The sequence below is a fragment of the Canis aureus genome, chromosome 36 (assembly GCF_053574225.1).
Source record: "Canis aureus isolate CA01 chromosome 36, VMU_Caureus_v.1.0, whole genome shotgun sequence".
Lineage (NCBI taxonomy): Eukaryota > Metazoa > Chordata > Mammalia > Carnivora > Canidae > Canis > Canis aureus.
The window spans coordinates 11,562,629-11,578,028 of record NC_135646.1 but is presented as its reverse complement, the minus strand read 5'-3'; the positions used below and the strand labels follow the sequence as shown (position 1 = coordinate 11,578,028).

Genomic DNA, 15,400 nt, shown 5'->3' with positions numbered 1-15,400 from the left:
AAAACTAAAACTAAAACTAAAACAATTCACTCATTAAACAAAATCTCCCTATTCTCCCCTCCTTCCAGCCCCTGCAAACCACTACGTTTTTTGTGTTTATGATTTTGACTATTCTAAGTATTGTATATAAGTAGAATCGTATAGTATTTGTCTTTTTATATGACTGGCTTATTTTACTTAGTGTAATGTCCTCAAAGTTCATCTATGTTGTAGCATATGTCAGAATTTCCTTCCTTTTTAAGGCAGAATAATATTCCACTGCATGTGTATAATCATGTGTTGCTTACCCATTCATGCATCCATGGACATCTGGAAAACATTTTTGATTAGGTTAACATGGACAAGACTTTCTGTGACTGTCATCCAATTTAAACAAGTGTGTAGCTCTTATTACTTTTTTTTTTGACCCAGTAATAAAGATGCCTTTCAGTGACAAAAATCCCCAGTTCCCAAAACTTATCATTTCATGTGACTCTTTCAAAGGATATCTGGCTATTTTGATTTCTTAACCTTTCTCCATTCTGTCTGAACAGTGTGAAAACCTTCTTCATAAATATCAGCAATTTTTATTTAAATAATGATAAATGTTTTTGATGAAAATTCTTTTAGCGAAAAGGCATGTTAAAATTTATTTCAAAATAAGTTTTAGAGAAACAATAAAATCAGAAATCTGTCCCTAACTGTACAAGTGGAATCCAGTGACCTGCTATTTCATGAGATTTTAATCTCTTTGACCATTCACTGGAAGATGTTGAGTTCTGATTATTATAAATTCTAAGATGCCAAGGTTCTGATCCACCCTAAATGGGGCTCTTAACACCTACTTTATAGAATTTCTATAAGAATTAGAAATAGGATTTTTTTTAAATGCCTGTGATCTATCAGGCCAAGATCACAGGTGCTTAAAGCAAATTACTGTTACAATTAGTGACAAAAATTTCAAATAACAGAGAGCCACATATTCTCTAACAGGGAATCGTATCTTTGTCAGTTGGCTTATTTGCAGCAAACTCATACATCTTAGGCCAGTTTTGAATCTGCATGTGATCTGAAATATATTCATCAAAAGAGGCTTTTCTAATCCTTTTACTAACATAGAAATCCTATATCAAGCCAGTGTTCTCTGGACATAAAGAACTTTGTCCTTTTTTGGTGCTACACAATATCATTGCTGTCACTTTACATAATAGTGATTTTTCTTCCAACAGGCTATAGTTGCATTGATTTGATGGTGGAAAACTGACTACCTTAAGAGTTAGACCAGTATGCTTGTGGGGGTACAGGGAGATTCATCTTTGAGATAGAAACTCAGTTTACTCTTAGAAGAACCATTTCATTAAGCTCTTTCATTCCAACATTCTTCAGAAAATTTTTAGTGCAAGAAGTTAACATGAATGCAGAAGTATACTATTTTAATAATTTAAATAAAAAATATTAGCAGAATATTACCCTGAAGGGTCAGATATTTTCCCTCTATAAATTTTTAGTAAAATTGTCTTGTTCTTAAATAGGTCATTGTTCACTGAGTTGTGTGTGTACATGTGTGTTTTATTCAGCATTTGCCTGTAGGACCCAAGAAGCCACAATCAGTTCATACCATGCATGATGTGTGGGCTTAATTTCCTTAGCCCAGAATTTGCCTCTACAGGATTAATGATGTTCACACATGGCAGTAGTGTATATATACAGCTGATTGTTGGATTTTCTAGAATTTCCAGATCTGGTTGTTGAATATAGCCATTACTAAATATTAAATTACATAAACCCACAATTAAATTTCATTAAAGCAAAGGTAATATGTATTTAAAATTCATTGTTTTCTGACTAGTTTACAATTTTTACTCCAATTTATATGATTGAGTTTATATCTATTGAATCTGCATGGTGTACATACTACATAATGGTCTGCTACCTGGGCATTTCTTCCAAAATCCACACTGATTGCTGAAAAGAGAAAATGTTAAGAATGTTTATACCATGAAAATTAGCAAGTCCTCAAGTTGGAGTGTTTCCCCGCAATTTTTTGAAAACTTGTTATGAAACATTTACTAACACTCCACGGATATGGTCTGATCTTAGACTGAAGAAGAACTGCTTTTGGGAAATGTACTATTAAAACTTTTCTAAGGAAGCCACGCTATGTATAATCTCAGTCTGAAATGGACATTTCCTTATGTGACAAACTGATGTTTCCATTAGCTCAAAAACAGAAAATGAGATGAACCTTTGCCTGAAGAAGGGACCTAGAGGAAAACAAAGGAAATCCATCCTTAAGGTTTGGGAATGGTCCAAGGGTCCTAGTAGCCTCACTTCATAAGCAGGAATGCAAAAGTCAAGTTTGGGCTTCCCTGCTACTCTCACCCCGACAAATAGCTATTATTATCATTATTATTATTATTATTATTATTATTATTATTATTATTATTATCATTAGCAAAATCATGCTAATAACTAGTCTCATTTATGCTTTGAGGAAATTGGGGACACAGTGGGTCTTTAGAGAAGCTGAGAAAGTACCCAGCACCACTGTGAGGTTACGGGAATGACTGGTAGCAGAGGCTGAAGCTGACAATAAGAGGACAGGCAAGGGTAGAGAGACTATGGAATTTATTCCAGATTTTAGGTGGATTATATAAAAGAAAAGTAGAAACTAATTTATAATCACAAGCTCTTGAGACCAATGTATGTATATATGTGTGTGTGTGCATATACACATTTATATAAAATGTTTATGCTATGCATGTATTTATTATGTACAAATACATACATATATCTGCAATATATATATAGAAATAAAATAAAATAGCACATGTAATGTGTGCTAAATAGGAGGAATGGGATAAACTAAGGAAGGCCTATGATGAGAGAATTTTTTTTTTTTTTCTGCTGCTTGGGGTTCAAGTACTGTTAAGGAATATTCATTCTCCAGAAAGCAAAAGTCATATTTCTTTAATTATATATATAGTATTTGACTAGAACGTTGGTTTGAGGGGAAGCTATTACATATGAAGAAAATAAAAATCTGTCATGAAAAATTTATCAAAAAGTAAAACAATGCACTTTTCTCATAAGAAGCTAAGGGACAGCAAAAGAAAAACAGCAACAACTAAAACAAGCTAGCAAGCATAATCTGCTTGCATCTTATAATGAATTTTCTTAAATATAAGTTTATCCTGGAGTGAATTTCAGTCAATTCTCTTCTTATAAATGTAGCAATAAAGGTCTTCTCCAAAATGGATCATTTTCAAGTCCTTACTTTTCAATAACAGTATTAAAAATGTAAGAGTTGCTATTTGCTCTTACATTTTAAATACATTCCTCAATTGTTACTTGTTTGTTAATATTTTATTTAGAATAATTGTATCTACATTCATAAGTGATCTTTATATCTTTTGTTTTTTGTTTTACTAGATTGTACTCATGAAGAATGTATTTTCTAAATCATTTCAACCTATCTTTTGGATTTACATATGTTCATTTATCTTTTCTGTTTTTCACATTTTTCTATTCTCATAATTAAAACTTTTCTTTTCAAAAAAATCTTTTAAAACACTGTGCACGGGCAGCCTCGGTGGCTCAGCAGTTTAGCGCCGCCTTCAGCCCAGAGTGTGATCCTGGAGACTGAGGATCGAGTCCCACATCGGGCTCCCTGCATGGAGCCTGCATCTCCCTCTGCCTGTGTCTCTGCCTCTCTCTCTCTCTCTCTCTCTCTCTCTCTGTGTCTCTAATGAATAAATAAATATAAATCTTATAAAAAAGAAATTCATTTAAAAAATAGAACACTGTGAATGACTTGTTTCTATAATATGCATTTATATAAAAATGGATGTGTGCATATAGAATACACTGAAGCTGTGCTGAAATGCACTGTGGATAATCTTTCTTGCTACTTTGTTTTTCACTCTGTAACTACAAAATGCCAAACTTAGAAGAGTGTGTCTATTTAACGCAAACATTTTTGACACTGAAGGAGTAATAAAAGTTGATAAACTAAGAAAATCAGATTTAATTCTACTCCGAGGTTTAATTATTTTCTAGTTCAAGAAAATTACTTATGTGGTACACAACATGCAATATTAGTTAGGAATGGACAGTTATTAGGATAAGAGCGTCATTAAAAAATATATATATATAAAAAGAAAAACATAATTTTAAGTTTTACTAATGGTTACATGGCAGGTTGAACATCTGGGTTAAACACATGGTTAGTCCTGGAGTTGTTTATGAATATAATGTTTTTATGAATTTGCCAAGTCCCCCACATTTCCACTTCTGTAATTAGGCGGTATAGGCATCCTACACTTGCCAAAAGTTCACAATAGGCCACTTCACTTTGTGAAAACCTACATTAGTACCTGTTTGTTATCCAAAAGAAATGGAAAAGGACTTTTACTTTCACACACACACACACACACACACACATGCTGTTACTGTACTAATGGTCTTTCATAAACGGAAACGCACAGACTACAAACTTTTGAAAAGCTGGGGACACTCTTTGCTTTAGGCCATTTTGCTTTGAAAGATTTCATTAGGAACTTTCTACTTTTTGAATGGTGGGGGAAACCTGTATTTGGTTTTAGAAAGCCACTGAGCGTGAGGGGTGCATCTGGCATAAGCTGAAGAAAGGACCGCAGGATCTGGGGCGTCTGAGGTTTGATCCTGTGATGCCTCAGTGGGCTCAAGCTACAAAGTACTACAAAGTACTATCAAAGTACTATATGTGAAATGGAAACAAAATAAAGTGTTGACTAATTAATATATAATACACATACCACAAAATTATTTCTGTCCACATATGGTTAATGCATATGGAGAAACAAATCAAAATTAGAAGTCACTTTATTCCTTTACCATAAGAAATCACCCAGATTTTGACACATGTGAACTTATTTATTCCTCATAATAGCTCTATGAAGTTGGTAATATTAGCTCCTGGCCCAAAAATCTATGTGTGATCTTTCAAGCTTGACCACAGGCAACTCAAAAGGCTTTATTTTACCCTGGCAGGTCTCACAACAGAAAGCTTGGTGAGCCGCCAATGCATTGTGGTCACTAAGTCCAGGAAAACTCAGGGCTCTCTAATAAGCCATGGGCTTAGGCAGAGCAATTTTCCTAGATCACTTTCCTCTGTCCATCCAATGCCTTTGAGAGAGGCCCTCCTCAGGTGGCTTTGCTGGAAAGCGCAGGGAGGGGAGGGAACACTTCTTTCTCTACTCTGACTCAGTACTCAGAACTCTGGCCCTTCTTTCTCTCCTTTCAACCTGCTCTCTGGCTCCAACAGAGGAGAAAATTTCAGAGGCCTGTATCTGGGGCTCCCTCAGCAGTGAGACAATTTCCCATGGATGTGCTGATCAATCTGATCCACCTGACCCTCTCCTGGAGCTGCCTTTGGAGAATAAACGGACAGTGGAGCAGTTGGTGCTTTCTCCCGTTTGGCCTCTTGCTTCTACTATCAGGATAGGTGATTGAAAGCTTGACTGGTACCTTCTGATGGGTTCTTTGACTTAAAACCTTGAAACCCAAGAGCTCAGCTCAGCTCTGCTCTAGACTCTCCTTTTTCAGATGCAGAAATGGAGGTGCTGCCAGCTTAAGTGACTTGTCCAAGGCCAAATAGCTAATAAGAGGCTTTGCGAGTTTTCAAACTAGCCAGTTTAGTGACATTCTCTTAAATACACAATCTTCTTCTTGGTGAATATTATTGTCTATTATTCTATATTCATGTTCTGGTATATTCCTATTTGCTTAATTTTTCAAAGACAACTAAGTTCCATCGTTTTGACATCCTTGTGGTTGATGGCAGTTATTAGAAGTATTCCAAGTAAGTAAAACATCATTTACTATATGATTTTTTTTACTCTGAATGGTAGTTTATTGAATGAGCACTATTAATAAACCTATCCAAGAATGTTAGGTAAATCTTGCTAGGGATTTGTATGATAAAAAGAACACTCATCTCTCCCTCATCTTGCTAAAGTTCAGATCCAGATAACTCAAGTATTTTGGAAAATACAATTTGATTATAGTTATCCTTAAATCATATATTTTTTAAAAGAGTGGTATCATTTAAAACTTTCTTTTCTAGACACATCAAGCCTTTTCTTCATTATTCCAATTATAGTCCAAGGTCATATCAATAAAAATCCAGGTTGCTCTTAAAAAGATTTTGCTTTTTTTTGTATTAAGAAGTAGTATTATACAAAAAACCAAGGACTACTTTAAGAAATACTTCGCAAAATATCACTTAAGAATCAAATACTCTAAGATTATTTGTCAAAATTCTATGATTATAGATTTATAAGTACCACACAAATTAGTCTCTTTACACTAAAGGAAAAGCAGACATATATATTTATCTTATAATAAAATATATATGGGAACTTAAATATAACAGAAATAGTATAACTTATATATATAGTTATAAATCAGATTAAGCACACAGATGTAGGTTGTCAGTTTTTACCTGAAAAACCTTAAAATGAATAAGCTACCTGTCTATGGATTATAACTTTTATATATAAATGATGAATAGAAGAAAATATTACTTAGATTCATCTGACTTTCTTATTTGTGAACTGATCTATTTTATCTATTTGTCTATTCAGTATAAAACTTTTATCCATCAATTATGTACTAAAACAGGACAAAATGATGACCTGGGCCTTGTTCTTCAAGGACTTTCATTTTATAGTGAGACAGAATGACAGGTTTCAGCACTAGGCTTCTGGAGTTATGGGGGTGGGGAGAAGTTACCTAATCCAGCCTACGGAAGAGAACACTTCTTAGAAGAGATAACAATTGATGGGTGTCTTAAAGTGTAACAAAATTTAGTCTAACAGAAAAGGAAAGGCAGTACAGACAAATCAATTTTAAGAACTCATTCCAGGGGATCCCTGGGTGGCGCAGCGGTTTGGCGCCTGCCTTTGGCCCAGGGCGCGATCCTGGAGACCCGGGATCGAATCCCACGTCGGGCTCCCGGTGCATGGAGCCTGCTTCTCCCTCTGCCTGTGTCTCTGCCTCTCTTTCTCTCTCTGTGACTATCATAAATAAATAAAACTTAAAAAAAAAATATTATAAAAAAAAAAAAAAAGAACTCATTCCATTTAAGGAAAGAAATAAGCAGGAATCTTCTAAGAACTCTAGGACTTTGGTTTTGTTAAGAACTGACCCTACATCAGTCAGGTGTCATGACATGGTTTTTAGACAGGGTCATAGCTGGATATCCATTAAATAGGGCTCTTGGTGGCACTTTGTCAGCTGGATTGGAGGCAAGAAGAGTAGTTAAACAGGGGGCTCTTAACCAGAAGGCCAGGGGCCCCTAAAGGGATTATGGATATAATTCAGGAGGTCCTTGAATGAGGAATTGTTACATTATTATCCACATTAACCTCTTCTTAAATATATGATTTTCAACAATTATGAATAGAAGTGGTACCGGCCACACTGATGAATAGAAACTATAGATGTATTCATACTGCATTCTGGTTTTTACAGATTTCTCTCTTTCTTTCTCTTTCTTTCCTCCCATCCTGTCTCCTCCCTTCCCCTTCCTCTTTCCCTCTCCCTCTCCTTCCCTTCGTTCCCTCCTTCCTTCCTTTCTTCCTTCCTTTTTGCAGTAAAAATGCACAACATAAAATCTAATGTCATAACCTTTTTTTTAAAGACGCATTTACTTAAAAAAAAAATAAAGACGCATTTACTTATTTGTTTTAGGGAGAGATAGAGTGTGTGTATGAGTGGGGAGAGGAGCAGAGGGAGAGAATCTTCAAGCAGAGTCCCCACTGAACAGGGAGCCCCACTCGAGGCTCAATCGCAGGATCCATGAGATCCCGAACTGAGCTGAAAGCAAAAGTTAGATGTTTAACTAACTGAGCCACCCAGGCATCCCCTGTCCTAACCATTTTTAAGTGTATAGCTCAGTAGTGTTAAGTATTTTTACATTGTTATGGAATAGATCTACAAAACTTTTTCATCTTGCAAAACTGAAACTCTATACTCATTAAACAGAAATTCCTCATTTCCCAACACTCCCAGCCCCTGGTAACTACCATTCTTCTTTCAGATTCTATGAATTTGGTCACTCTAGATACCTAAATGCTCTAGATACCTCATATAAGTTAGACATACAGTCTTTTTGTGACTGTATTACTTTGCTTAGTAAAATGTCACCAAAGTTCATCCATGCTGTACATATGTCGTAATTTCCTTCCTTTTTTAAGGCTGAATAACGTATACACACACACACACACACACACACACACACACACACACACTACATTTTTGTTCATGCATTCCTTCATCAATGGACATTTGGGATGCTTCTCCTTCTTGGTTATTATAAATAATGCTACTTACTATAAACATAGGTGTGCAAATAATGCTTTGTGATTCTGCTTTCAGTTCTTTTGGATACATGACACGAAGTGGAGTTGTGGATTATATGGTAGTTCTATTATTAACTTTTGAGGAACCACTGTACTATTTTCCATAGCTATTTTACAACTTTAAAATCCCACCAACAGTGCACAGAGGTTTCAAATTCTTCATATCTTCAACAACACTTGTCATTCTCTATTATTTTGATAACAGTCATTCTAATGGTTGTAAGGTGATATCTCATGGCTTGGATTTGGATTTCAAATCAAAGCAATGCTGAGTGTCTTCATATGGTTGTTGGCCATTTGTATATCATCTTTCGAGAAATGCCATTTGAAATCCAACTCCACTTCTGAATCAAGTTTTTTGTTGCTGAGTTGTAAAAATTCTTTATATAGTCTAAATATTAACCCCTTCTGAGATATATGATTTGTAAATTTTTCTCCCATTCTGTAAGTTGCCTTTTCACTTTGCTTGCTGATCATGTCCTTTGATGCACCAAAGTTTTTAAGTTTGAGGTAGCCTTGTTTTTCTATTTTTGCTTTTGTTGTCTTTGCTTTTGGGGGCAGCTCTAAGAATTACTGCCAAATCCAATGTCATGAAGCTTTTCCTCCATGTTTTCTTCTAGGAGTTTTATAGTTTATGGTTTTGTGTTTAGGTCTTTAATCTATTATGAGTTAATTTCTTACATTTAGTGTAAGGTTAAAGCCTAAGTTCAACCTTGTACATGTGAAAATCCAATTTTCCCCATACCATTTATTAAAGTGATTGTCCTTTTTATCTTATTTTATTTTTTAAATTGTTAAAAAATATTTTACTTATTTATTCATGAAAGACACACACACAGAGAGGCAGAGACATAGGCAGAGGGAGAAGCATGCTCCATGCAGGGAGCCCAATGTGGGACTTGATCCTGGGACTCCAGGATCACGGCCTGAGCCAAAGGCAGATGTTCATCCACTGAGCCACCCAGGCACCTCAATGACTGTCCTTTTTAAAATAATATTTAGGGGGCACCTGGGTGGCTCCATTGGCTAACCATCTGCCTTCAGCTTACGTTATGATCCCAGGATCCTGGCATTAAGTCCCACATTGGGCTCCCTGCTCAGTGGATAGTCTGTTTCTCCCTCTCTACCTCCTCCTATTTCATGCTCTCTCCCTGCTACTCCCGAAAATAAATAAACAAAAAATCTTTTAAAAAAATAATATTTAGGTGTATCACTGCTACAAAACTACATTATCTATTAATCCTATGATTAGATTTTTTAATTTAACACATTAATAAAGAAGCATATGACCATATAGCATAATTATTTTTAAATATACTAATAAGTGCATTTCAGTATAATTTATTTTCCTTGTGATCCTTTACAATTTACTTTATTAATTTATTGATTTTTATACATTTATGATAAAACATTTATTTTTTTCCTTTTATTCATTTAAAAAATATTATAAGAAGGAAGCTCTTGGTTTCATCAGACTGAACAGTGTGGCCTCAAAAATTAAGAATTCAGAGATTGTTTTGAGTAACTCAGACAATGGATGGAGCCTTGAACTAGAGCTATGGCAATAAGAAATATGTAAAATCAAGAAAAAGGCAAATTCAGTATGATTTAATGATTAAATAAATGCCATGAACCAAGGAGAAGGTGAAGTATATGATGACCACCAGATTTTCAATTTGGGTGACTGGTGATATATAGTTCTGGGAGTCTTCAGTGTAGAAGTTGCATGTAAAACCATGAAAGGAGGGATGCCTGGGTGGCTCAGCAGTTAAGTGTCTGCCTTTGGACCAGGGTATGATCCTGGAGACCCAGGATCGAGTCCCACATCGGGCTCCCTGCAAGGAGCCTGCTTCTCCCTCTGCTTGTGTCTCTGCCTCTCTCTCTGTGTCTTTCTTGAATAAGTAAATAAAATCTTAAAAAAAAAAAAAAAAACATGAAAGGAGGGGTGTCTGGGTGGCTTAGTTGATTAAGGGTCTAACTCTTGATCTCAGCTCAGGTACTGATCTCAGGGTCATGAGTTCGGGCCCTGTGTCAGGCTTCATGCTAGATATGGAGCCCACTTAAAACCATGAAAACACCTGTCTTCACCCATGGGGAGAAGTTGAAGAAAAAATTCAATCAGGGGGAAACCAATATTCAAAGACCAGCCAATTCATTATTTTTAGCTATAGTGTCATACAGTATATTTAATGTGTCAGGAAAAAGAACTAGTATGTAAAGAATAAAACTTCAATAAGCAATTGGTGGTTAATTTGTAAAGGCATTTGTTATGCCTCTACTCTGCATTTATAATTTGTGCACCTGCAATTATTTGCATGCAAAACAAATGTGGCTACAGTTGCCTAATTATAGGCAAAACCATCCCAAATTGTCCACAAATAGCACAAACAGATGCCATCTGTGAAAGTTCAGTGACCGCCCCCCCAGACTTTTCCTGTTCCACATCCTGTAAGGCTTCCCTTTGGCTTCTGTTTTGGGCTTCATTCTTGCCTGGTCTCATTCATGCATTATAGGCTGGTTGCTCTAATAAGCTAAGTCAGTAGGCCTTTCCTCTTATGCAATCATTATGCTTTGCCTCCCCCCATCCAAATATAAAATGTACCATAATATGGGCAGACTGAAAATGGGAGCCATTTCTGAAGCACATCATTTGTCTTGTTAGTGTGAACAGATTCAATTTTTTATTAAGATGTAATTTTACAAGGTAGGCAACTTGAATGCTATAAAGACGAAATCTCATACAAATTTCTGCTCAAAGGTGACAAGAAAATTATGTTACTCTACTTTAAAAAAATTTAGCCATTTATTAAAAACACAGCTGTCAGTTTGGATCAAACATATTCATATTTCCCCATTATATTATTAGGACCATCATGAAATTTAATAATTGTCCCTTGGAGTTTGATTTCTACAAAAGTGTCATAACACAATCAGTACTATTGCAAATAATTATTGAACTGTGTGAAGATAGTTATGATTTCAGGCGGGAAATACATAATAATAGACGAGAAATATAAAACCCAGGTTAATATTTGATAAGGATTCTGTTCTCATACAAATGGCAGTAGTTATAAATGTGAGGACCACATAGCCTGCTTTATGAAAATGAAACAGATTCCAGGCAGAATAATTTTCTAAGATTTTAATGATATAGTTCAAATATTACTTGCTTATCATTTAATCATATTAAACACTGAACCTGATAAATCCTCTGTGATCGAAACAATACACTTTAAGAATGGGAAATTGGTAGTTTATTAGGCTAATGACTAGAGCCAGAATGTAACATATCTCTCCTATGAAATCTGTAATTCTCTATGTATAGTGTTTGGAATGGTATAAAGTATTACCATGAAGGCTTCAGGGGCAAATGGAGGCTTAGGAATTTTAAAAGGTTAACCAGTTTGTTTGTTTGTTTTAATTTAAAATATTATAGGGAATAAGATGGTTTATTTTTGTCCTATCACATTTTTCTCAGTGGTACATGGGTCAGAGAATTGAAGCAGTAGTTAGATACCAGCTTTAAGTTTATGGACAATGGGCACATGTTTAAACATTCAGATATTGTAATGCTTAGACATTAGAAAAATAGTAAAATATTTAATATTTAGCAAAAGAAATCAGTTAAGAAAATGAGAACTTATAAAAGGAAAGCTATCATTTCCAAAAGAGAGTTAATCAGAAGTAAAAGATTATTGTTATATATAACCAAAATATTTCAATGGATGCATCAAAATTCAAAATATTATTAATACAATGATAAACTTAAGCTGTTTGTATTCACAAGAAGTAGAAGAACATTTTGAGACATTAAAAAAGATAATGTTACTCACATCCTGAGCTACCATTTGTTGATACCAGAGTCAAGTTGGAAGGCCATGGATTCCGAACAATATCTTGCCAATGAATTGTGTCTGTGTAACAGAGAAATTTGTTCTGGTCTACATATACTCCACCATTAAGGATTTCTGTATTAAAACAAACAGAGATTTCTTGTCATTTTTTTTGTTGATGAAAAGGTAGTCAGTAAAAATGATTTATTCCTAAACTATTTTCATTGTTACATTGGAGTTACATTGTTAATAGCCACGACATTTTTTAAAATATCAGTTACTGAGTCATATAAATTGATTGCAGAAATTGGAAAAGATTGAAAAATACAAAGGAAAACAACCATTCATAATATAATACATAATATAATACATAATATAAATACTCAGAAAAACACTCTTCACATTTTGGTATAGATGTGTCTATTTAATTGTAATTAATATTATTCTACATTATTTCTAATGAGACTATGCTATGCCAGAGTATAAATTACATGATATTTATTTAACCAATTTCCTTTTATTGGTACATTTAATTTGTTTATCTCTCTTAAGAAAAATTCTTTGTCAACGTAACATTGACTGAAGTCAATAGGAATTAAAACAAAATGAAAGCTAAAATTAATGTTGCAATTACAAAAAAAATGTTCTTTGATCCACTCAAATGGAGTCAATAGAATTGTCAATGATTCTTTAAGAACAACACTAAGCAAGACATAATAAAAACCTTATGGTTCAATGGAACAGTGGCAGGACCATGGGATAAAATGCACCAAAGCCATTTTTTACTTGATTCTTTATTCCACATTGACCTTGATCAGCTAACTTGTTTCCCCTGAACAATGGCTAATCTTACATGTAAATTCTTTCAGATTGCTTTAAATTATCCAGAAAAAAAAAAAAAGTAGATATTCCCTCTGAAAATACTGGTTTTGAAAATACTATTCTTTCTACTTGCAGAAATTGGTTAGAAATACACATAGTATCTTCCTGCTTAATAACTACCACATTTTCCCTTCTATCCAATGCAAAAACAAGAGAAATTATATTTCAGTCCATAAAACATTGTTACAAGTAACAAAAAATAGTTAACAATAATTTATATAGATAGGGGATGATTTTTCTCATATAAGAAAACCACAGGAGGTAGTGGTGTCCACAGTACCCACATCTGTTTTGCGTTGATTTTATTCATTTCAGGCACAAGAAAGTTGATATATCTAAAAACATCTGTCTGAATTCAAGGAAAGATGAAAACAGAAGAGCAAGCAAGAGACATCCTCCTACTGAGACTCTGACTTTCTATTTGGGAAGAGATGTTCTCCCCAAGAATTATTTCTGCATTTTATTGGCCAAAATGATATCCCACGAGCATTCCTACTACAAGAGAAGCTAAGTGGACATACTGCTATTTGGACAAAACCTAAACAAGCAGGATTGTTAGTGAGGAAGAGGAAGAACATGAATAATGGGAAGGCAACTATTCTATTTCCCATGGTGGCCTTGAAAAAAATATCTCTTTCTTGTGTAGTGTCTCAAGCTCAACTTTTAAGAGTCACTTTAAACCAAGGAGGGAGATAAAAGAATGAAAGGGACCATAAGAGGAGTATTCGTGGAAGTGACATAGGTGGGCACATCTCAAATGCCTTATTGCATTGTATGTATAAAATACATCAGATAAATTTTAACATCGCAGAGCACATTTAAAATCACTCCTGTTCTCACCATCAATCCTTTCACAAACTATTGGTTACATTTTCTCAGGGAGAAAAAAAAAAAAAGAAACAAAAAAGAATTAGATCATCTTTCTATTTCTAAAACCTAGTTCATTATTTTTCATGACCTAACCATGCAATCTTCATCAAAGCAGAAGGGAGGTATAAGACGTAAGAAAGATTGTGAAAATGGATTTCTACATTAATGTTTGGCATCAAAGTTTCTATCTATGAAATGTGACGATCTGATACTAATAGCTTTCTCATGAGACATTAGGTGATGCTCTTCTGCTCTAGGAATAATTCTTCATTAGGTGGCAAGAAAGGAGATTTTGACTGCTATCCAGGAAATGAAGGTTATTTTTCAGTCTACATTTGGAAAAGCTCTACTTTAAAAAAAAATGTTAAGGGAAAATATAACAGCTCAAATATTGTAGAAAGAGTGTATTTTTCAGGATTCACATAATAATTCAAATAGTTCATGTTGAAAGAACACAGTATCCATCTCCACTTCCTATCTAAAAATATTCAAATGGAATCAGATTATATTATACTGATTAATAATCTCATCAAATCCCTTCAACAATATTAATCTACTACCAATGTTGACATTTGTTTCTCAGAAATATTCTGTTCAAGAGCTTGGTTTATACTTGGAAAAGGATTTAGAAAAGAGACAGTAATAATTCAAATATAATCTTAAATGTTAAAATTTCAAACTAAGACTACAATCATGATCAGTTTGGATAACACCCTAAATTCAAAACCCAGCATCTGCTAGCAATTCTGGTCAGGAAGATTTATAAACTTAATGATGGATTTATAAAGCACATTTTGTCTATTTATGCATGTGTGTATTTTTCCTGAAAATAGTCTTTTCCCTTATGTTTGGCTTAGGCTGTATTGTGTTGGTGAATGTCAAAACACTACAATCAGAAAATGCATTTTATTGACATTTATAGGAGAGTTTTAATGTATACTTTATCTTAAATTTTTTTTTGATCAGTTTGGTTACTTAAATATAGTTCAGGGAATGTTAATATTGTATTTATTCATTAGTATAGTTCATATTGATTTCATAACTTTATGCAAATTTTTTTTTTTTGAGAGAGAGTGCACAGCAGGGGGTGGGGGGTGGTTAGGGAGGCAGAGGGAGGCAGAGAGAGAGAGAGAGAAAATTCTAAACAGGCTCCATGCCCAGTGCAGAGCAACGTGGGACTTAATCTCAGGATCCTAAGATCATGATCTAAATAGAAACCAAGAGTTGGATGCCTACCTGAGCCACCCAGATGCCCCTATACAAATAACTAAACATTAATTTAATATGCTTTTGTGTTGAAATATTTAGATTTATTTCTGAACTAAGAAAAGTCTAGGGAAATATACCAACCTGTAAGAAAGTTGTTACAGACACAGATTATTTACTGGACAAAAGGGATCTCTAATGTTTTTGACTATAAAGTAGTAGCTG

The 15,400-nt window shown here is 34.3% G+C and overlaps 1 protein-coding gene across 8 annotated transcripts in view; it reads right to left on the bottom strand.

The window, feature by feature from the left end:
• ERBB4 (erb-b2 receptor tyrosine kinase 4) overlaps positions 1-15,400 on the bottom strand; it is a 1,106,505-nt gene that overhangs the window by 355,071 nt on the left and 736,034 nt on the right. For all 8 annotated transcript variants that reach the window (XM_077885345.1, XM_077885343.1, XM_077885348.1 and 5 more), the window contains one exon: positions 12,218-12,352. In XM_077885345.1, coding sequence (XP_077741471.1) covers positions 12,218-12,352 — 135 coding nt within the window. The remainder of the gene's footprint in view (positions 1-12,217; positions 12,353-15,400) is intronic.